Genomic DNA, 24,699 nt, shown 5'->3' with positions numbered 1-24,699 from the left:
GGCTACATGTTCATTCTCCTTGTTTATTTCCTAAGCAGCTCAAATAAAGTCTGTTCTCATTGACTCAGAAGGCTCATGCCTTATGGGCTGGGAAGCCCAAGAGCCCCAGTGTCCTGAGCCTCACCCACCTCCCTCCAATTACCTCTGCCCACAGATTTATTTTTGGGAAGCTCAGCGGAGGAACAGCACAGAACGGCTCAAGACTCTCTTCCTGCCTGAGAATGGCGTCAAGCTCAAGAACCTAACTGGCTATACGGCCTACCTGGTCAGTGTGGCAGCTTTCAATGCCGCAGGTGATGGGCCACGGAGTGCCCCCAGCCAGGGACGGACCCAACAAGCAGGTGGGCAATGGGAGAGACTCCCCACATTCATCCTTGTCCCAGTCTAGATTATGCTCTGCCTCAGGCAAGGAGCACCTACCTACTCATTTAATGAGCTTCTTACAAAGAGGAAGATTTTATTATTTTCAGTTCTGAAGTACCCATGCCAAGTAGCAGAGCAATATCAGTCTTCATTAGAGTCCAACGAATGAAGGGAAAATGGGAGAGGCTTATATCTAAGATGTGGCAGGAACAAGAGAAAGATGCAATCTGCATGGTGAACCAACTGGTGGGCAATACACATATCTCATTCCTCCACCTCTTTCAACTTGACCTCAAGTATCCCTGGCTTTGCCCATCCTATGATACTTCTCCGCCGTCTTGTAATCCTTTTGATTTTTTCCCACGGCTACTCCCTACCTTCTCCTGACCGACCTGATGCTGTTGTCTCTGTACTACCCATCCTTCCATTCTCTGGAACCCATTCCAACCATGACAAGTACTCCAGAACCCTATGTGGTTCCACCTACCTTTGCCCCTCCTCTGTTTGAAGGGACAGGACGAGTTTGATTTCCTGACTCTTAGTACCAGAAAGTTAGATATAAAGATTATTTCATCCAACCTCCTGCCACCAAACAACAGAGGAGGTTTCTTCGCTTTTTATAGGCTTTAAGAATTTGTAATCAGTATCCAGTTATCCACTTGGGGGATTATTTCTCCTCACCTGTGGCCTTTCTTTGCCACCACTATCTGCCATACCGACATGTAAGCCACTAAAGACAGTTTGAACCAGATGTCTGGGTGTATGAGTGTATATCTCTGACTGTACTCCAAAGTCAAATCTAAAAGTGTTGGATTTTTTTTAAACTATCTGGGCCCCTTCTCCTCCCTGTTAGTATAATTAGTAGACTGCATGCTCCCTGGTTATTTAGAAACTTCACCCTCCTGGGAGAGAGAAGACATTATGTTCTGTCTCCACTTTCCTGTAAGCCCAGGGTTCAGGGGGGGGCAAGACTGGGCAGAACTGAACTCTCCTCCTTCAAAGACTGCTGGCTGACACCACTTCCCCAGAGTCTGAGACGGAAGTCGCCTCTGGGCCTAGCTCCAATTCAGAGGGAAGGTGGAGCTGGACAATAATAGCCACGGTTATCAGTCTTGGAGCCTCTTTACATGCTTCTGAATTGGGTGGTGTGGTGGGTTGTTTTGTGCTTTTTTTTCCTTCCTTTCCTCTCTTTCCCCTCTCCCCCTACTTGGCTCCCCAGACTTTGTGTTTTCAATGTCACTCCAGGGGTCTGGAGGCTATGAAAACATCTTCTGTGAGGGGTTTGAATGCTCTCAACAGATCCCCAGTCTCTGGTTCTCTGATTCCTCCTTGGGAGGCCCTGGCAGCCTCAGAGACCTATAGAGCCTGTCCATCGATGCTCTGGGAGTCTTCCCCAGGGTCCAGGTCTTGTCTCGTCTTCTTGTATAAAACATTTTTCAGTGTATCTTCTTTTACTGTCACTCTTCCCCTTCTCTAACCCCTAGAATAACACCTAGAATTTTCAAGGTGTAATATGAAAGCAAAGGAAATCTCTCTGCCCTATAGTAACCTTAGGGGCCCAGTGGGTCTTGGTCCTCACCCTCTAGGTAGGAGGCCTCAGCCACAGAGTAGGATAAATCCCTTCCTCTAGCACCTAAGGAGAATAAATGCTGAATAAATGTTGAAGGGAAGACCTGGGATCAACTAGATTCCTTTGCACTCCATTTTTTTTAGGAGTCTCAGAACACAGGCATCAGAATATCAGATCACCAGATTTGTCAGGGTTCTGAGGCCTAAGACAGAGTCGGGGAGGTGGTCTAGATTGGGGATCCCAAACCCCCACTAAGGGGGGAAACTGGGCTGGAGAATAAATTACCTTCCCACAAAGGATATTAGCCCTTTGTTCAGCTGAACAGGTCAATAGATTGCACAGGCTTTGTGGTGAATTCTGAAGAACTGTTGTCTCTCCCAACAGCTCCCAGTGCACCTAGCATGGTCAAATTCAGTGAGTTGACCACAACTTCAGTGAACGTGTCCTGGGAGCCCCCTCTCTTCCCCAATGGTGTCCTTGGGGGCTACCGACTAATCTATGAGCCTTGCACTCCAGTGGATGGTAAGTGAGGATGCCTTTCTTTGCCCCCTATCCCTGTGAGCAACTTGGTTCCCAAGCTCCTCTGATCTTACTTCATCCTTTCAGCATGGATGGATTCCCCTCAGGTGAAGTGATTTTTCCAAGGCAACAGAGCAGCTTAAGGCAGAGGCAGGGTTAGAACCCAGGTCTCCTGATAACATGGCTCACTGGAAGCTGGACAAGATGAAATAGAACTAAGGCTCACCAAATAAAATGTAAAGCCTGAAGAAGATGGGCAGGATTAGAATCCCTGGCGAGATTAGAAGCCTATGACAGCTTCATCTGTAGCATTGCCTAAACCTTACAACCTTGGTCTCTTGGTAGAGCTGAGATAGTAGTAGTAGTAGTAGTAGTAGTAGTAGTAGTAGTAGTAGTAGTAGTAGTAGTAGTAGTAGTAGTGACTTTTATGTAGCTCTTACTATGTGACAGGCACTAAGTACTTTACAATTATTATCTCATTTGATCTTCACAACAACTCTGGGAGGTAGCTACTATTATTCCCATTTTACAGATGTGGAAACTGAGGCAAACAGCTTTAAGTGGCTTGCCCAGGATCTCACAGCTAGTTAAGTATGCCCAGTACTGGATGGCACTGAGCCACCCAGCTGCCCCCCAGGTAGGAGGAGGATATGCAGATGCCTCTTTTTAATACTTAATTTTCACAAATGAACAATTTGTAACATTTATTTCATATAACAATTATTTCATGCCAGAATACTCCACACTCCTTGGTACATAATTATTAATTCTGTGGTAAGTCAAGTCTCAAGGGTTACAGTGAAGACTCAAAGTTTCTAGGGGGCAATGACATACAAGATTCAGATTTCCAAACTTGCTCAGGCTTAGCCTTGTCAGGGCTCATTCTCCTCTTCTCAAAAAGCCTTATATATCCTCCTCTGATATTTGTATCTAGGTCCCCTATCCCCTACAGGAGTTCCCTCCCACTTCTCTTCCTCAAAGCAGCCTTCTGCCAGGGTATGTGGATCCTTCCCCATCCTGTCCTCTAAACCCAGGCAGTATTTTGCTATGTGGCCCATGGACAGGTGGTGGATCCCTCCATAGTGATGGCTGTCCCCACAGTAACCAGGGTGCATTGAGCCCGGCACAAGGCAAGTGTCCACAAATCCCTGGTTATTTCATTATTGATAACCGTCTGACCAGTGGGAAGAGAAGCTGAGAGGGAAGGAAATAGGCTTGGCTCTTTTCTGCCGGTGTCAAATTCCTCTTGATGGCCAGGGTACAAGAGTCCTGAAAGGGCCTAGGGTTGGGCCAGGTGACATTATAGGATGGTGAAGGTGAGTGCCTCCAGGGTGTCACCTGGCTATTACCCTCACTCCTGAAACCCCCCCCAAGTTCCCTCCTACCTCATTTCCCCCAGAATCCAGCTGGGAAGATTCATCAGGACATGGAGCAGAGAGAGCCCATTGGACCCTGGGAACACAGCCTCTGGCCAACATTTCTGGGTCAGCCCCAGGGCCCTGTCCACAAAACAATGGCCCTTCAGTCTTCCCTGCTGCCACCTGCATGCCCATGGCTCTCTTTTCCAAAGCAGCACTGTGTATTGTCAGACTCTAGAACACAATAAGGGAAGCTGGGCCCCAAGAAAGAGATAGGATCACAGGGGAGGGAACCAGGAGCAGGGCCGTGTTCTCTGAAAGCAAGAGGGGAACTCACTGAGGAAGTACACATGCCAGTGACCACCTGTTCAGTCCATCCATAAAGGCTCTCAGTGGAGGATCTCAGCACTTCGCCTTGACTGGTTTCTCAGTAGGGTGGTGCTTATGTGTTCCCGCAGATAAGTCGTTGACAGGATTCTGAACCTCACCCTCTCCCTTTCCTTTAAGTATCGCTCATGATGATCATCACACACACACACTCCAGAAACTAAGGGCATTAATTATAATGGATGTCTAAGAATAATTACTCACACACATTTTAAATGCTCCCTCCAGCCCCTTAGCCTTTGGCTAAATTGGCAATAGTCAATACAGGTAGTACAGGCAGTATTCTTTTCCAAAAGGGGAAACTGAGGTCCAAGTAGGGTTGTCCAAAGGCAAAAACCCAGGCTTTCTGACAGGTGAATGCCCCAGGGTCTCATAAGAAATCATTGGTGAAGAAACGGATGAATCCCTTTAAAGCAAATTCAATGTCATCCCCTTAGATATGGTAATTTTAGCACAGCAAAAGTCCTGTTTTTTATCTACCACTTCTGTTATGATCAGTGCCTGCTAACTGCTGGCAGATATGAAGAAGGGTATTCAATATTCTGTCTCCCTGATCCTAAGAAAAAAAGATGGGGAAAGGGAAATAGCTGCCTGAACAAGAGCACTGACTATATTCTAGGCACTGGGTTTATAAAGACAAAACAGTTCCTCTGTCCTCAGGGAGATTATATTCTACTCACCTCCCTTCCCTTTCCACTATATCACCTTGCCTCTTATAATACAGTTCCCCATGGACCCTCTGGGCAACCTCTATCCCTGCAATCCCCACTCTCTGTGCTTGGTTCTGCAGGGGTCAGCAAGATCGTGACAGTTGATGTAAAGGGGAACAGCCCCTTGTGGTTGAAAGTGAAAGACCTAGCAGAGGGGATGACCTACAGATTCCGAATCCGGGCCAAGACCTTCACGTATGGGCCAGAAATCGAAGCCAACATCACCACAGGGCCGGGAGAAGGTAAAGGGGGGCCCCTTGAGCACCAGCTGTCCCTCCTCTATTTTAGCTCTTCCTAAAGCATTGTTTTGGTTGAGCTCTTTGTCAAGGAGAGCTGGGAGTGGTCCCGTTAATCCCTAGAAGAGACTCCAATCACCCTTAGGACAACATCCTCCACATGAACTCAACAAATCCCCAAACTACCAGGGCATTGGACAGTGTCCAGCAGCTGCTTCCTCTTCTTCTAGAAAAGTGAAAATAGTGTAAGTCACCCCACCCAGCCATCCAGGTCACTTCCCCATGCCCCTTACTCCATGTGGAAGTCCTACCCTGCCCCAAACCCAAGGAATCAGCAAAAGATTGTGATGCTAGAGAGGAAGAATAGTTCCTATGCTTGAAAGAAAAACACCCAGCAAAGGAGATGGCCTACACATTCTGAATTCGAGCTAAAAATTCATCAAATGATAGAAGACTTAGAGTTGAAAGGGGCCAAAGGGATCATCTGGTCAAATCTCCTCATTTTGCAGATGAGGAAACTGAGGCCTAGAGACAGAGATTTGCCCAAGGTTACTTACATAGGTGATAAGGTACAGAGCCAGGTTTTGAATGTAGGTCCTCTGACTCTAAATATATACATATTACAGACAGTATTTTTTTTTCCTGAAGGAGAAACTTTCCAGTCTTTCCACTGCATAAGTAATCTGAACCGAAATCAACAGCAATGGGAAGAAATTGAGTCAAGCCTCCAGCTATTACCTCTATTGCTTTTTACTGCAGAATGTAGTTCGTTTTACTGCATTGTTTCTGGCAGGCCAGTTTTTGTTTTGGGTTTCTGGTCAAATTCCATTTCCAATCCCCTTCTCACAGAATTGTGCCTCAGTCCCCAGGGCTCTTTCGGAACTCGGCTAAGCAGGAAGAAAGAATCATGCTATGGAGGCTTCCCCTGTGGTCCCCTCCTTCATCTGCCACCAGCCCTCACCCCTAAAATGCATGGCACTGCTCAGCTAAGCCAACTTGCCCACTTACTTCCCTTATAAACACCAGGAAGAGGAGAAGGCCTGCAGGCTGACCAGCGGGCAGGCCTGCCAGCGATATGCAAGCAGGAAAGGTTTATTTTAGACTAAAGCATAAAGTGTCCCTGACTGTTTAACACTCTGAAGGAAAAGTTGAAAAAAAAATCCAAAAAAACCTATTTTAACTAGAGGGTTGTAAATGAACCAGATCAGAACTACCGGATGCTGAGCTTTTAAAAAAGAAAATATAGGCAAGCAGGTGTAAGGGGAAAAGGTATCTGGATTAAGTATAAACTGCTTCTCTCTCCTAAAACTGTTTTCCTATTCCCTCATGTTCAAGTAATGGGCTAGAACATTGCCAGAAATTTCTGATCTGAAGAGAGATTAGAGGTCAGGGTACACTTAGTAGGACTTTCCTTGTCTCTGGCTTGCCTGGCCCCTGAACCCCACCCTGTGTTCTGAGGATGTCATAAATATACCCCTTCAGTGGACTGTCACCCCACCATCCCAGCCTGATCACCTCAACTACCTTGTTTCTCTGCCATGACAATGCCAGGACCAGAGGTTGGGATGGATGGTAAATATTTGGGAAAGAAGAAAGAATTGGAAATTGTAAGGCCATAACTTATCATCTGGGGTTATCTTAGGCCTCAGTTTCCCCACCTGCAAAAGGAAGGAGGAAGAGTTAGATCATATTACTTCTGATGTTCCTTTGAGCCCTAAATCTGTGATCCCATGATTAGTGGCTACCAAACTCTACAGGTCCCCACTTGGCCTCAGTTTTCTGAACTCCAAAAATGAAGGGGTTGGATCAGGCGGGCTCTGAAATCCCTTTCGACACTAAATCTGTGATCAATCCTGGGATCCTGGGATTGACACCTTGTGACTCCCAGGCCCTGCCAGTCCTCAGATGGCAACATTCCAGACTTGGGCAGCTTTTCCATGTTTGACCTGACCTCCAAGCAGAGTTGATTTTGTAAAATGAGCCAAGTTTTTCTTCAGTGCTCTGCATCGGCAGCATTTCCTTCACCTTTCCCCAAACCCCCTCCTCTACTCCATCCTATTCTGCTTAACACCGTCCCTGGACATTAAGAGGGATTTGATACACCAGCTACCCAGTGTTCGTTGATGGCCTGCTCCTCACCTTCTTCCAGCCAACTGGAAATTTCTCTGTCCCGTGTCTCATCCACAAAGGCAAAGCATTTTCTTTACCTTCAGTGGTCACGGTTAGCTACTCTGATAAACTAATCCATGGTAATGAGAGGGCTAGAGGAGACAAGATGAGTCCTCTCTCTCCTCCCAAGAAGCATGTATGTATTTTCATAAGTGGCTTTCTAATAATGCTGCCTCCACTATTATTGTCTGACCCAGTGGTGAGTTATTGTCAGAGATAATAATAGCAACATTAATAACACTTGAAGGTTTGCAAAGTACTTTACACATAGTATCTTATTTGATCCTCACAATAACCCTGGGAGGCAGGTGCTATTATTATTCCCATTTTACAGATGAGGGTACTGAGGCAGGCAGAAGTTAAGGAACTTGCCCAAAGTCACACAGCTAGTATATGCCTGAGGCCAAGTTTGAATTCAAGTTTTCCTGACTCCAGGTCCAGTAAAGAGGGAATTCTCACAACTGGGCAGGTCACCTCCCATGCATATCTTCTCATCCTATGCTATATTCTTGATAATATCCTCCCATAAATTCCACACAGAGGACCTACCCCGGGTGCTGAAGTCCTTCCTTTAGTTCTATGAATGTTTTATGGGAACAAGTACAGCCCTTGGACTTGCCACCTGTTATACCTACAGAACTTGTCCACTTCTTTTTCCTGTTGTACACAAATCACAGGTCGCTAGAGCACTAGGCCAAGAATCAGGAAGACCTGAGTTCAAATGTGGCCTCAGATGCTCAGACACTGTGTGACCCTGGGCAAGTTACTAAATCTCTGTCTGCCTCAGTTTCCTCAACTGTAAAAGGAGAATATTAGCACCTCCCTCACAAGGTTGTTCTAAGAGTCAAATGAGATTATATTTGTTAAGCACTTAGCATAGCACCCGTGCTTAATAAATACTTATTTACTTCCTTCATTACATCCTAAATTGAGATCTTAAAAGTACCTCCAAGGGGGAAGGGACCTCAGACTTAGTCTAACCCCTCATTTTACAAATGAGGAAATTGAGCCCTAGGAAAGGCTTGCTCAAAGTCACACAATCAGCCAGTTGCAGAGCCAGGATTTACAGGATCATAAACTTATACCTGGCCTACAGTTTGGAGGCCACCTAGTCTATATATCCAGGTGTGATAAAATTGAGACACAAAGGGGAAGTAATTTGCCAAAGGTCACAACAGTGTCTGAGGCCAGATAATGCAGCTTCCCAACTTCAGGCCTGGCACTCTGTGCACCATGGTGCCACTTAGCAGCCTAACTCCTCTGCTTATATGTCTGCATAATGATGGCTTCAGTCACATCACCACCGCCTCCTCCTCTGATCTTTCCATTTCTATATGTTAGATTACAGCAAATGCTCGAGAGGATTTGGGCAGACATGGAATGGGACACTAGGCTGAGACATTCTATTTCAAACATCAGGCCTCATAGTTAAATCCTAGGTCAACCTACAAACATTACTGAAAGCCTTCAAAGCATCAGACATCTCAGGTTCTTTTTTTTCTCTAAGTGCTCCTCATTGAGCAGCCCTGGTGGAGGATGAAAAGGTGGGGCAGCTCCCACTGAGTTGTGTGTGAACTCCTTCCTACCTCTCCACTTCTGTTACCTGTTATTTCCCTTTACATACTGTAGGATCAAGCAATCAGCCTCTTTGCTGTTCTTCACACAATGCACTCTGTCTCCTCACTGTGTATTTTCACTAGCTGTCTCCCATTCCTGGAATGCTCTCCCAACTAATCTCCAAATCCCAGCCTTCTTCAAGTTTCTGCTAAAGCCCCATCCTCTATATGAGGCCTTTCTTGCTCTGCCTTAATGCTAATGCCTTCCCTCTGGAATAATCTCCAATTTATCCTGTATATCTTGTTTGCATATAATTGTTTACACTTCATCTTCCCCATTAGTTCATGAGTCCCTTGGGTGCTGGGACTGTTTTTGCCTTTCCTATTAACCCCAACACTTTATGTAGTGCCTGGCACATAGTAGGTGCTTAAGAAATGCTTCTTGACTTGACTCTCCACCTATTTATAAATATATATATATATATATATATATATATATATACACACACACACACACACATACATATATTTTTGTATTTATTGACTTTATGCTGTATATATTTTTAATATACTTGCCTCTCTATTAGAATATAAACTCATTGGGAGTAGAGATCAATTCATTCTTTGGACTTGTGCTAGTGCTTAGCACAGTGCCTGGTTTTGGTACTTAATAAATAATTGCTGATTGATTGGTTGACCTTGAATTCCTCCAGGTGCTCCCGGACCCCCTGGAATTCCCATCATCATCCGGTACAGCTCAGCCATCGCCATTCACTGGTCTAGCGGAGATCCTGGCAAAGGCCCTATCACCCGCTATGTCATAGAGGCCCGACCCTCAGGTACATTCCACTTAACTCCTCAGTCCAAAGTTGTCTTTGCTTTCCAGGCTTCCTGGCATGATTATATCCCACACTCTATCTTCTTCATTCTCCTCAGTTTCCTTTTCTTGCAGAAACTTTCTTTCCTCTATTTGAGAAGATGCTGGTCTTGTTTGAGGACCTACAATAGCTGCTAACATAAGGGTTAGTGTATCATATATGGAGAAGAGGCTGGATTCTGGCTCAGAGGTCACCCAGGTGCTCCAGAAAGAAGAACTAGCTTTGTGTTTTAGTGTTTTGCCCTGAACTGTCCATCAAATTTTGGCTGCGGCCTGAGGACTATCCTTGCCTAAGCCGAGTGGTTTAAGTTGACAAACCCCCAGGTTTTTTAAGGCTACCTCAACCACCACTGTTGGAAACAGAGGCTGCATTGGCTGAGTAGCCAGGAATCCTAATGCTTCCTCAGTTGTCTCTGGCCTGAGCTATTGTATTTAAAAGACTCCTATGACCTGACATAAGGAGCATGCCCACAATTGGTCTGATTGCATGGGTTTTACCAAAAAATAGGGAAAATGAAGTTAGCCATCCCTAGATCAGTAATCTCCAAGGTGGGGTACACACACACCCCAGGTGGTGCACAAGATGGTCCACTGGGGAATTCAAACAAAATATCGGGACCGAGGAGAACAGCATCAGCTGTTCTTAGCGCTTATGGTCTCTGCTTGCCTCTGCTGCCCCCCTCCCAGCCTGTACTCAGACTGCCATGCCTACTTCACTCCTTCCCCCACCCCATGTGTCCCTGTCCTCCACCCTACTACAGCAGTGCACACCTCACCGAGTCCTGACTAAGGACATGTTTTGTTATTTTTGAAACCTGTGGTTTAACAATTAGCATGCCCTGATTTAAAGGGCTGGTTCTAAGTTCAGGTGGTTTCTACACTTGATTTTTTAAGGATGGTCACTGTTGAGATGGGTTGACCCAAACAGAAGGTACATTATTGATCGTGCTTACTAAATTATAACACTCATTTTTTCATTCTTATCCACCAGTTATGCAAAGATTTTTGTTGGGAGATGTACTCATTGGGAGTAGAGATCAATTCATTCTTTGAAATTGTGCTAGTGCTTAGCACAGTGCCTGATTTTGGTGCTTAATAAATAATTGCTGATTGATTGATTGACTTCAACTGAACTTCACACACACCCTTGACCCCTGCCTGGGGTAGGGCTGGCAGCTCCAAGAATAGACAGACCCTACTTCCCCAGCAATCCTTCCAGAGTCTTATCCTGAGAGAAGAATGGATGAAGTAAGTGCCCCAGACCCCAGAACAGACTGAGAACACAGCACAAAAAATCCCAGGATGAGCCCAGGCTGGCCAGGAGAGAAATGTCTCCTAAGGATGTGAGCTCCCTTATGCCTGGGGCAGCTATACTTGAGAGCTATAATGCTCCCAAGACCTTCTTCCTCCAGACCCTTTGGAAGGCCATCCCACTGCTCCAAGAGAGATTGACAATGAGCCTAGGAGGAACTGCAGGAATGAGAGCCTATGAGGAATAGGCAATAATTAAACCAGCAAGAAATGAAGGGCAGCAGCACTGGATATGAGACACAGACAAATCTCTCAGATCTGCTCCCAAGACCCACCCCACCCATCCTCCTAGTCCACTGGACACTTTAGAAATGAATGAAAAAGGTCATCCACGACCAGGCCTCTCTGAGCATCACCGCCTGCCACAGCCACCTTCTGAACTGGGCACCTGATCTCCAGAGACCATGCCCCGCCACCTTCCTGCAAGACAGAGGGAAATGTACTAGCTATGATTCAACAAAGACCTCTGGATAATTGTTGGATAAGAATGAAAAATGAGTGTTGTGATTTAGTAAGCACAGTCAATAATGTACTTCTTCCATTGCAGGTCTGTCCATCTTGGAGAGGGATCTTTTTCAACTATGACAGCCATTCAAAAACCAAAAGTAGAAATTAACTGAACTTATAACCAGAATTCTGGGAAATGTGCTAGCTGTGATAACAAAAACTTTTGCGTAACTGATGGATAAGAATGAAAAAATGAGTGTTATAATTTAGTAAGCACAGTCAATAATGTACTTTTGATTGGGTCTACCCATCTCAACAGTTTCTGTCATTCAAAAACCAAGAGTAATCACCTGAACTTAGAACCAGACCTTTAGGGGCAGCTAAGTGGCGCAGTGGATAGAGCACTGGCCCTGAAGTCAGGAGGACCTGAGTTCAAATGTGACCTCAGACCAAACACTTGACACTAGCTGTGTGACCCTAGGCAAGTCACTTAACCCCAATTGCCTTAAAAAAAAAACAGCCCTTTAAATCACTGCATGCTAATTGTTAAACCACAAGTTTCAGAAATAACAAAACATAGTCAATCACATTGCTGTAGCTAAAAAATTATTACATTTTTAAGTGAGACCAAAAGAGATTTTTTTTGCTACTGTGAGTAAATAAAATAATTATTTTTAAAATATTGTTGGTTTTATTTTTATCTCCTTTTTTTTTTTCTCACAGTGTGTGCCACCAAAAAAAAAAAAGTTTGGAGACCATTGCTCTAAAGAGCCCTAAGTAGTCAGAGCCATTCCTCATAGTTCCCACGGCTGCAGGAATGCCCCATCCCGGGGACTGGACAGCAGACGTTCTGAGTTTGCTCTGTACAGACTGGGATTTCTCTAGAGCTGATGAATCCCACCCCCTCGGGGAAGTTTGTAACATAAATATGGACTCTCGGCCAAAGGATCGAGCTCATCCCAGCCCAGAGGTAGTTTTTACCCCCACAGAGAGTTTTTCCTCCCCGCTGAGGTCACTCATCGGGCATATTCCCAGGGCCAGAATGATATATGCAGACCTAGCGAGCTTCAATGGCTCCGTGCCTGGATCCCCCTTTCACAGCCTGGCTCCTCCCGTTAGACTGAAGCGGGCTGTAACCAAGGCGGCCACCTCTCCAGGACTCTCCAAGCGGTCTCTTTAAATCTTGTCTCTGCTCCACGGCTCCTACAACCCCTGTAATTGTACTAGCCTCTCCTGTCATGCCTGAAATTGAATCACAAGAACTTCCAGAGCCATCAGAGAATGAGCAGCTGATAAGTTTGCTCAGGGGGCTGCTCTCCTAGCTCCCGTTTCACAGCTAGCTGTGACACCTGCTTCTCCAGGGCTCCGCTAACCCCGAGGAGTTCTCGGCCACTGCCAGCTACCTCCGTTGCTAGGCTTCCCAGTTAATCAGAGGTGCCAGAGTCAGGAAGAGAGATGCTGTCACAAGACATCTAGGATGTGGTGGCATCAGACATTAGGTGATTTAAGTTCTAAAAGGGGGGAGGAGGTGTTTCTGTACCTATTATGATATCAGTCATTCAAGGCCTATCAAGAAATCACAGTAAATAGCTTGTAATTAAAATGGAAAATATCCAATAATTTCAGTTTTTAAAAAAAGAAGGGAGGTGTTTCTGTGCCTGTTATAATGTCACTAGTCACTCATAGACTATCAAGAAATCATAGTGAGTAGCTAATAATTAAAATGGAAAATATCCAATAATTTCCATTTTAAAAAAATAAAAAGAGGAAGGGGGTATTTCTGTGCCTGTTCTGATGTCAGTAATCACTCAGAGACTGTCAAGAAATCAGAGTAAATAGATAGTCATTAAAATGGAAAATATCCAATAATTTCAGTTTAAAAAGAAAAAAGAGGAGAAAGGTGTTTTTGTACCTGTTATGATGTCAGTCATCACTCAAGGACTGCCAAGAAATCAGAATGAATAGCTAGTCATTAAAATGAAAAATACCTAATAATTTCAGTAGCTGATACCATTGATAGCAAAAAGCAGTAATAATATTGGTATTGATTAGGCAGCTGAATAGAGTACCAGACCTGGAATCAGGATGACATGAATTCAAGCACTGCCTCAGACACTTACTATCTGTGTAACTTCCGCAAAGTCACTTAGCCTTTTTCAGCCTGGTTCCTCATCTGTAAAATGGGGTTATTAATAGCCCCTGTCTCCCATGTTTGTTGTGAAGACCACTGAGATAATATATGTAAAGCTCTTTGTAAACCCTTAAAGCACCATATAAATGCTAACTATTATTATAGCAAAGGGCTCATAATTTTGATAGCAAATATTCAATAATTCCAGGAGAATCAAAACATTCCAATCTTCTAATATTCAACCGTTGCGATAGCTAATCTACTAAATCCAGCTGTGAACATTCCACATGAGAAGAATAAACATTGGCCTGGCTCTTTTTGCTCAGTCCAGCTGGCTTCCCAAATATACCACCAGTGTGCCTAGCAACAAAACTCATTCAGCTAAGATCCTCAAACCATAGTGCATAGTAGGTGTTTATTAACAGACTTGTGTTTTACACTACTAAGGTATAGAGAAGTGTAGGACAAGGATATGGAATGTGAATATTATAACATAAGTCCTGTTGGTTTTCTTAGATTTCCCTAGAAAGTCCAGAATTTGTCCCCAAGTGTTCCACTTGGGGCCTTCTGCCCATCACCACTTCCATAAGCTTTTCACATTTTCCATTGTCCATCATTTTTAAGACATACTTTTTGTAAGACTGGAAGATGGATAGAGGCCCTTCAGTGTGTGCTTCCAAATCACCTAAAGCCTGTCTGTGTAGTACCTGGCCTTGTCCCACCAGCATGCCATCCCCGTCCTCAACTCCCCCCATCCTTTGATTTCACTAACCACATCACTTCTACTGTTAGGAACTCATGCATTTCCCTGTACTGAAAAATATTGTACATAATTAATTTCAAAGACAGCTCCTGCCCTCCAGCAACATTAGCCAAGCAGCCACTGAATGCACGCTTTCCAAAATGAAAGGAGATTTTTTAAAGGGGGAGGGGAATGGATCCTTACATGCTCATGCACACATGCATATACACACATTCTCTAGAAATAGCCCAGGGCTTGCACCCAGACCTGTAGTATGACTATCTAGCAACTTCTGAGGTTGCCCCCCAGATTTTTATTGGGCCCCATCTTTTCTCTCCATTTGCTGTGGGAATGGGGTAGGTTAAATAGCAGGAAGGAGGCCTCAACTTATTTTATCAATTTTTTAAAATAAATGTTTATTGCACTTTGGTTTTTACACCATCTATATTTCCGTATATGTGCCTCCTCTTTCTGCTTGCAGAGAGCCACTCCTTATGACAAAGGAAACCAAAGAGAGGGGAGAAACAATTCAATAAAACTACCAACACATTATTATTGGCATTCCACACCCAAGGCGTACTTATAACACCTTTTGCAAAGAAGGGAGAGAGGTATCTTCTCATATGTCTTCTTTGGGGCCAAGCTTGGTCATTATAATTTCATAGCACTCTGTTTTTAATTAATCTTTTTATTGTTGTTATTGATGAGTTATTTTTCAGTCATGTCCGACTCTTCATGACTCCATTTGGGCAAAGATATTGGAGTGGTTTGCCGTTTCCTTCTCCAGCTCATTTTTACAGATGAGGAAACTAAAGTAAACAGGGTTAAGTGACTTGACCAGGGTCACACAGCTAGGAAGTGTCTGAGACTAGATTTGAACTCTCAAAGAGGAATCTTCCTGGCTCCACTGTACCACCTACTACCCCTTAATTAAGCTTACTGATACTCTTTTATTTGCATCACCTAAATTTCTCCCTCATGACAGCTAAGTGGTACAGCGAATAGAGTGCCAGGCCTGAAGTCAGGAAAACTCATCTTCTTGAGTTCAAATCCCACTTCAGACACTTACAAGTGACCCTGGTCAGGTCCCTTCACCCTGTTTGCCTCAGTTTCCTCATCTGTAAAATGAGCTGAAGAAGGAAATAACAAACCACTCTATGCCAAGAAAACCCTAAAGGACATTATGACGAGTTGGACACAACTAGAATGACTGAACAATAACAAATTTTCCCCAATATCCTTCTCCTTCTTTCTTCCTGAAAAGCCATTCCTTACAAAGAATTTTTTTTTTAAAAGAATAAAGAAGAGGGGAAAAAATAGTCAATATATCAGAAAAAATCTGATAATATATGCAGTGTCCCATACCTTTAGACACCACCCCCCAACCTCCATAAAGGAGATAGGGGACCAGGTAGTTTTGGGGGGCCTAAGATTGTTCTTTGTAATTCTGTAACATTCATTTCTTTCTCTTAAATTTATTAAAATTTTAAATTAAATTTCATTTCGTTTTCATTATGTATTCTCTCCCTTTACCCCTCATTTGAGAAGGCAAACAAAAAAAAGAAAATCCTGGGGCAGCTAGGTGGCGCAGTGAATAGAGCACTGGCCCTGGAGTCAGGACGACCTGAGTTCAAATGTGACCTCAGACACTTGACACTAGGTGTGTGACCCTGGGCAAGTCACTTAATCCCATTGGCTAGCAAAAAGGAAAAAAAAGAAAAAGAAAAAGAAAATCCCTGTTACATACATGAAAAGTCAAGCAAAACAAATTTCCACATTGGCCACATCAAAAAAAAGAAAGTCTCCATCTGAGTCCATCATCTCTATGTCAGGAAGTGGGCAGCACAACATACATTTTCAGTTGTTTCTCAGTGATTTTTTTCCATTTACATTTTTGTAGTTCTTGTGTATATTTTTTTCTTGGCTTTGCTTACTTTACTCTATGTGGGACAATAATAAGAATAACAATCATAACATTAGAAGCATTTATATATTGCTTTAAGGCTTGCAAAGGTCTTCATAAATATATTATTTGATAATCTGATATTTGATTTTATCTCAGTTTGATATATATTACCTCAGTTCATGTATATCATGATTCTCTATATTCATCATACTTGTTGTTTCTTACAGCACAGAAATATTTATGTGCCCCAGTTTATTTATCCATTGCCCAATCAATGGGCATCCCCTCTGATTGCTGTTCCTTGCTACCACAAAAAGCACATAGCATTCAGTTTTTGTTGTTTTGTTGTTTTCTCCGTTTACATTTTTTGTGGTCTTGTATTTTTCCTTGGTTCTGCTTATCTCACTTTGTATCAGTTCATGTTAAGTTTTCTCATGCTTCTGTGGACTTACCATATTCATCATTTATTACAGTATGTAATATTCCATTATCTTCATGTGCTTATAACTTATTTAGCGGTTCCCCAATCAGTGATCATCTATTTCTTTTCAGTTCTTTGCAACTAAAAAAAAAAACTATTGCTGTAACTATTTTGGAGTATATGGGACTTTTCTTTTATCCTTGATCTCCTTGGGATATATGTTTGGCTGTAGGATCTCTGAGTCAAAGGAAATAGTCACATCACTCATTTTCTTAGTAAACTTCCAAATTGCTTTACAGAACAATTTGACCAGTTTATACTAAAAATCTACTAAAAACTCTATTAAAAATCCACTAATGTCATGCATAACCTCTCCAGTATTAATAATTCCCATCTTTTGTCATCTTGGCCAATTTCAAAGTGTGAAGCAAAGCCTCAAAATTCTTTTGATTTTCATTTTTCTAATTTTTAGCGATTTATAGTAGTTTTCATGTGGTGTTAATAATTTGCAATTATCCTTTGGAGAATTTGTTAGTATTTTTTGAGCACTATTTACTTATTTTAGTCTCATATTACTTCTATAACTGTCTATGTATATGGTATAAGATGTTGGTCAAAACTTCATTTCTTCCAAACTGCTTTATTATTTTCCTAGCAACTCTTGTTGGGCAGGGAATTCTTTCCTAGGTAACATTTTTAGATTTACCAAGCAGTGGTTTATTGAGGCCAGTTGTGTCAGATTCTTCCTCATCTATTCTATTCCATTTATGTGCTTTTCTGATTTTTTTTAAACAGTACCAAATATCTCTAATGATTATTGCTTAATAATATAATTTATAGTCTAGGAATTTTTAAGTTGTTTCTACTTTTCTCTGCTACTTTTTTTTTCTAAATTTCTAAACATTTTATATTTTCTGTTCCACCAAGTGAATTTTGTTATTATTTTGTTTAGCTCTGTAAACTATCTCCTGGGTAATTTGATTGATGGACAACTAAACCTTTAAACTAATTTTAGTAGTATTATCTTTGTTTATATTAGCATGTCCCTTAAGTGATCAGTAAATATCCCTCCAGTTATCTGGACTTATTTTAAATTCAAATTTAAGCTAGGTTTAAATTCATTCTTTATTTCTGTAAGAATTATTTTTAGTTGTTTCTATTTAGATCTTGACTGTCCCTTCAAAAATCAACTTCCAGATATTTTATGTATTTTGAAGTAATTTTAAGTAGAGTTTTCCTTTCTATTTTTCCTTTTTGGGTTTTTTATTGCTAAATAGAAATGTTGTTAAATTTTGTGAATTTATTTTGTATCCTGATACTTTACTAAGGCTCTTAATTGTCTCAGTTTCTTTGCTGATCCTCCAGGACTTTTAAACTATCATATCATCTGCAGAAAGGGAGATTTTGTTTCTTCTTGCCTACCTTTATACCTTTCATTTCTTTCTCTTATCTTATTACTATGGCTGGTATTTCTAGAGCTATGTCAAATAACAGTGGGGAAAAGGAGAATCTTTGCTCTACTTCTGTATTTGTTGAGTATCTAGTATTTCACCTTTGTGTGTAATACAAAGGCAACTAATTGGTGTAGTGGATAAAGCACTGGGCCTGGAGTCAAGAAGACCTAAGTTCAGATCTGTCCTCAGTCACTTACTAGCTGTGTGAGCATGGACAAGTCACTTACTGTCTGTTTGCCTTAATGCACTGGAGAAGGAAATGACAAACCACTCTAGTATCTTTGCCAAGAAAATCTCACGGACAGTATTGGTGTGATATGGTACTTGGGATCATAAGAGTCAGACTCGATGAAATAACAAAATGTAAAACTAGCTTTTCGCTTTAGAAAGATACTTTTTAATCATGTTAAAAAAAATATCTTTACTGCTTCTATCTTCTGTTTATTTTTTAATGATTCATTGACTCAACTTTCAATTTTTTTTCTTCATTTCTTAAGCATCATGATCATTGCCCTGTGTTCGCTCTGTATTTCTCCTCATACTCTCCCAAAAAAAGAAAAAGTAAAACCCCCAAATTCACATGTTGAAAATATTGCAAATTTTTCAATATTGAAATTAATTGTTCTTTTAATGTTTTACAGGATTCACTTGTAAATTCGTCTGTTTCTGAATTTTTTTCTTTGGCAGTTCTTTTATAACTAATTCAATTCCTTTTTCTGAGATGGCATCATTTAAATTTTCTAATGATTATTCTGTCTGGGCATTTTTTATAAGTATCCATCCATTTTATTTAAGATTTTTTTTGTCATGTAACTTGATGAAATAGTTTCTAATAAATTCCCTTACTTCCTCATTTATTGTGAATTCTTCTTTTTCATGTTTTGATACTGACAATTAGGTTTCCCTCTCTTATTTTATTACATTAGATAACAAATTTTATTAGTTTGTTTTTTTATTTTTGTTATTTTGATTTTTCTGTGTTTAAAAAAACAGCTTCTAATTTTAGTTAGTTTAGTGATTTTTAATCTGAGTTTTGTTTATGTCTTCTTTGATTTTTAGAATTTGTATTTTTGTGTTTTGAGGGGTTTGGGATTTGTTGTTTTTCTAATTTTTTTTAGTTGCAAGGATTGATTTGTTATTTTTTTTCTTTTGTCAATGAAAGTGTTTAGAGATGTTAATTCTCTTTTAAAGACTGTTTTGGCTTCGTCCCCAAAGTGTACATTGTCTCATTGTTTTCTTTCCTGAAATTAATTATTATTCCCATGACTTAGTCTTTGATCCACTAGTTCTTTAAGAATAAATTAGTTTCCATTTAACTTTGAATCCTTTCTTCAGATACCCTTTTTAATGCATTGTGACCAGTAAAAAAAGTGTTTAATTTTTCTCCATTTGTTTATGAAGTTTTTATGCCTAGCACATGTCTAATATTTGTAAAGGCATCATACACAGCTAAGGAATATGCACATAAGTTTCTATTCTTATTCAGTAATCATCAAAGTTCTATCATATCTATCTTTTCTACAAGTCTATTCAGGTCCTTAACTTCCTTCTTATTTATAATTTTTTCAGATTTTTCTAGATTTGGAAGGGTCACCCACTATTATATTACATATATATTATATGAGGTCCCCAACCATTACATTTCTGTTGTCTGTTTCTTTCTGTAATTTGATTGGCCTTTCCTTCAAGTACTAATATGCTGGGGGCCATCTCCAGTCATCCTGATCTATATCTGGCCACTGGACCCAAATGGCTCTGAAGGAGAAAGTGAGCCTGGTGACTTTGCACAGCGCTCCTTCACTTAAATCCAATGCACTTACAAGTCATGGCGTCACCCTCCTGAAGTCATGGTCCTCTTTGAGAGTGAAGGACAAGTAACAAAAAGAAGATGCTATTCCATTCAGAGCATGTGTGTTAAGCAGTGACATTACTTCATTTTTCTGAAGCCTTTAAGTATAATGTGGTTTCCCTGCTTTCCAGCGATAACATTCCTAGATGTATTCAGTTGGGGTTTCTTTCAGGAGTTGCCTAGCAGAGTCTTTCTAAATTGATTTTTATATTTTCTTGAAATATGATGTCTAGGCTTTTCGTTTGATCCCAGTTTTCAAAAAGTCCATTGATTCTTTAATTGTATCTCTTCAATCTTTTCCTGGTCAATTCTTTTAGATGATATAAACTCCACATTTTCTTCTATTTTTTTTCAAACTTTAACTTTGTTCTAATTTTTTTTTTGACTTATGGAATTGTTGAGTTCTGATTGTTCCATTATATTTTTCAGAGTCCACTCTTTGGATAAGGTTTTCCATCTTCTTCCATCTCCTTTTCTCAGCTATTTATTCTCCTTTCTGTTTTTCCTCCCAAACTCTCATTTCCTTTTTTTTTTTAATCTCTTGCTTCATTTCTTCCAGCCGCTTTTGTAGTTCTTGTGGCCAAGCCATCCCCTCTGGGTCTCTATCATTATCACAGGGTTTCTCTTTTCTTTTGAGTTTAATCTCTTGGGTTTCCCTTACCTTATATTATTTCTTCATGGTATTCTCTGTTTTCTTCTGTTTGTGCATGTTTTCAGCCTCAGTTGTTGCTTTGTGATTTTGTTCTGAGGCAGGTCCCCTGTGTTCCTCTTAGTCATTGTTTAATCCCGTCCCCCCTATGGGGTATCCCATTGGGATGCTGCTGCCCTAGGGTAGCCTGTTTTCATTCTTATCCTCTTCTCAATACCTAGCTTCTAAGCCTTAATCTTCTTGGGAGGTCCACTATAGATTCTGACCTTGGCCAGAATCTGGCTTCTCCTTGCATAATCTCCAAACTGGAGTATGTTACATCCCTTACTGTGAGCCTGACAGGCTCTAGGGGGACACCAAAAATCACCCTGGTCTCAGGATTCCTGCACTGTCCACTGGTACAAACACCACGGTGCTACCTTGTCCTCATCTCCTGCTGTGGCTCCTAGTGTTCCAAGGAGTCTTCCTGAGCAGTGATCTTCGGTTGCTGGTTTTGTTCCTGCTTCTCTTCTAACATGCCATAATTGATCAGGGTCAGCATCTGGCATCTCGTCCTCAGTTACTGGAACCCATTATGGCTTGTCTCTCCCCTAGCTCTCTGACTTCAGTGGCTTCAGGTCTATTTGTGGGAACTCACACTGGCTTCCCTGGCACAGTGACAGCCCTTTCCCAGTTCTGCCAGCTTCTCAATGGTTTATCTGAGTTTGTGCTGGCTTCTGTGGTGCATTCCTCTCCCCACCTCCACCTGCATCTACATTTACCTGCTCTTGTGCTGGCTTCCCTGGTGACCCCTTTACCTCCCTCTGCCAGCTTCTGGCTATCTTTGTGTTTGGTTCAAGACTATTTAGAGGAGCTTATTTATAATTATTGTCAAGTTTCTTTATTATTAGCTTTTGGGGGATCCCTTTCAGATATTTGGTGAAGTCTCATGGGATGACAGGACTTCTCTATGATCTTTCACATACTAATCTTAACCAGAAATCCACTGCCCAGTTTTATAGGTAGCAAGTGCAGAACCAAATTTCAAACCCGGATCCTCTGACTTCAAACTAAATGTCCTTTGTATTATACCACAGTGACTTCCATTGGGAATTGATTTTTGTTAACTCCTGTAAGATCCAACGTTGCTGAGGACTGGGGTACCCATACACAAGCCCTTCTCCAACTCAAATAGTTATGCAACTTCCTGTTTTGTAAGATTCCTGCTGGTCAGATGGTCAGGGAATGCTCCTTTGAGACAAAAGATACCCCTCTCATCTCCCACCCCTGTGTTCCTGTCTCCAAGACAAATGAGTAGAGGAGCAATGGTAAGTATTTACTCGTTTCTCTTGAATTTATACAGCCTCTGATCATTGCTTTCCTATGAGGCCATGATAAATTACATCTGATTAGGGAAAGAACCATACAATCTCAAACAAAATGAAGAAGATATCCACAGAGCAAGCTCAAAAAACTATAGAAAGTGATTCCCCAAGGCGAAGGAAAATATCTGACCCAACAGTGGAAGGAAAAGAAAAAAAAAAAGGAAGTATTACCTGATATTAAAGCTATAAGATTATGCTACTCCTGGAGTCCTCCACATTCTTAATGAAAAAGAAGAGGTTTAACCTAATCACATCACTGTTCTTAACACATTGCCTGGTACAGAATGGGATACTTAATAAATGCTTATTGACTGACATTAAAGGTTTCTCACATTCTTAAGGATCTTGTAGGTGAGAAGTTGTAACATAAATCCTTCCTGCTACAATTTAAGCTTCTTTTCCCTCTTTTATTTGGTGAACAAAGGTCTGCTGATAAAGTTGGCTATAATGTGATGGGGTAGGGAAGGTAGTTGGCACCATGGGCGTATACTGAGAAGAGACAAGAATCCTGGAGGCGGAGATGCAAGATGAGGTTCCTTGCCTCCCTCCCCTTCCCCGTACCCACTTAAGGTTAACCTCCTCTTCTCTGGTCTTACAGATGAAGGGCTATGGGACATCCTCATCAAAGACATTCCTAAGGAAGTGACCTCATACACATTCAGTATGGACATCCTAAAGCATGGTGTCAGTTATGACTTTCGAGTCATTGCTGTCAACGACTATGGTTATGGCACACCTAGCAGCCCATCCCAGTCTGTCCCAGGTACTGGCCTTTGGGGACTGGAAAGGTGGAGGGGTGGGAAAGCTGGCTAGAGGAGAGGCCCCCATGGAGGATCCAAACATGTAAGGGAAAGAAGGGAGGGCACAACTAGGGCAGTAGGGGTCTTGGAGGTGGAGGTTTGGGGTGGTTAGGTTTCAAACTAAGTCATTTTCCTGTATTCTTCAAAATAGTGAGACCTAGGGGCAGGGCATTGATTCAGCTTTGAACTTTTTAGGAAACTGGAGGGCTTATCTTCTCCAGACTCAGCTGCCTCTTTTTGGTTACTGTTAAAGGAATTCAGCAGTGGGGGATGGGGAGAAAGATAAATCGGTCAGTCAGTTTGAGATGGGAGTGTCAATGGAACTGGAAACCGAGATCCCTAGAGAGACCTAGGGCACCATGCCAACAAGTTGTAGGTTTCCTTGGTAACCAAAAATACCTAGGCAGGGTCAGTAGCCTATGGAGAAGCAACCCCCAAGTATATTGGGCAATTACCGGGATGAACTGAGGATTTTCATCATCACGTCTCCAATCTTCTTTGTCCTCTGAGATGGTCTAGAGTTTAAGATGGGATTGGATTACTTACCCCTCTGCCCCAAATCCTAGTCATTATTTGAAATCACTTACAACAGTAACTCTGAGCTGTCTCTTCCCAGCTTCCCAGCCCTATGGGGCAGGGGTATAACTAAAGTTTTCTGTGTTCTGGATAAATTCCAAGAATTCCTCCTGCCCCTTTCCTCCTCCCACATACCCTCATGGGAAAATAATGAGCTTCCCCTAAGATTCAATAAAAATACCTAAACTTCCAATCAATTAGCTATACCAACTGAGCACCTACAATGTAACTCATCATACTGGACTCTTGAAAATAATTCAAAAGAGAGGGTCTTTACGCTTGTTACCCGCTATATCATACACTTATCATACCTTCCCTCTAGATAGAGAGTGCATCTGACAGGTGACAGCCCCAAAACAAAAGTGATATTCAGTCCTCCCTGGAGAACCCATTCTATGCCCCCAACTAGATTCATTCCCTTCCTCTTTATCACTAGAAAGAGATTCAGACCGAGGGATAGAACTGATATAAGGAGGTACACTTCCAGCCTCGCTGAAGAACAGATTAGACCCTTCTCTCTAATACCTCCCTTCCCAGGACTGAATCTACCTCTGGCCATTCCCATATTCAGGGTATGCAGAGTTACCAACCCTGCCCATACTCAGGACACAGCTAGCAGGAACCCAGTTATAGAACACATCCCCTGATCAGCAGGAATCTTAAGCCAGAAAAGGGAGTTAGCATTCACTGACTGCCAACCCATGTTCTAGCCCAGAAAGCTAACCCATTCTATGAAGAGTGGTGGTTCCTGGTGGTCATCGCCCTGGTCGGTCTCATATTTATTCTCCTGCTGGTCTTTGTCCTTATTATCCGTGGTCAGAGCAAGAAGTATGCTAAGAAGTCGGATTCTGGTAAGTTGAGCACTCCATTCTACTAATGGACCTGAGACCATTGCTCGTGTCCAGAACTATAACTAGGAATATTTTTACCGAATCCAAAACCAGTTGGGAACCAATGGAGAGGATAAGGAATGTAGAGACGGTGTGTACAGTTTGACAACAGGGACGGTCATAGCAGGAAGGGGCAGGGGGAGGATCTGAGGAGGATCTTTGCACCCATAGTGGTTGTAGGATGAAGGTGAAACCCATAGTAGGAGTGGAGGGAGAGGAATTAGGAGAATATAGAGAGAGCTAGAGAACCACAAGGGTATAGAGACAGCAGTCACCAGAGGGAAGAAGTGTACCCCACTATCATCCTGGGACAAAGCCCTGCTGGTTCCATGCTAGATACAGCTCTGCTCAGGAGCCAGGGACCTGGAAACCACTGCTTTTCTTTGCCAAGGGACTGAGGCTCCAAAAATAATT

The 24,699-nt window shown here is 42.0% G+C and overlaps 1 protein-coding gene across 1 annotated transcript in view; it reads left to right on the top strand.

Annotated features, from left to right (window-relative positions):
• SDK2 (sidekick cell adhesion molecule 2) overlaps positions 1 to 24,699 on the top strand; it is a 453,394-nt gene that overhangs the window by 394,951 nt on the left and 33,744 nt on the right. The window contains exons 37-42 of the mRNA XM_021002493.2: positions 155 to 341; positions 2,318 to 2,455; positions 4,988 to 5,149; positions 9,582 to 9,707; positions 22,618 to 22,782; positions 24,106 to 24,246. Of these exons, the coding sequence (XP_020858152.1) occupies positions 155 to 341; positions 2,318 to 2,455; positions 4,988 to 5,149; positions 9,582 to 9,707; positions 22,618 to 22,782; positions 24,106 to 24,246 (919 nt within the window). The remainder of the gene's footprint in view (positions 1 to 154; positions 342 to 2,317; positions 2,456 to 4,987; positions 5,150 to 9,581; positions 9,708 to 22,617; positions 22,783 to 24,105; positions 24,247 to 24,699) is intronic.

Source organism: Phascolarctos cinereus, unplaced genomic scaffold (genome assembly GCF_003287225.1).
Source record: "Phascolarctos cinereus isolate Bilbo 61053 unplaced genomic scaffold, phaCin_HiC Scaffold_5;HRSCAF=322, whole genome shotgun sequence".
Classification (NCBI taxonomy): Eukaryota; Metazoa; Chordata; class Mammalia; order Diprotodontia; family Phascolarctidae; genus Phascolarctos; species Phascolarctos cinereus.
The sequence above is the reverse complement of the archived record's forward strand: the minus strand, read 5'-3'. Positions and strand labels throughout refer to the sequence as shown.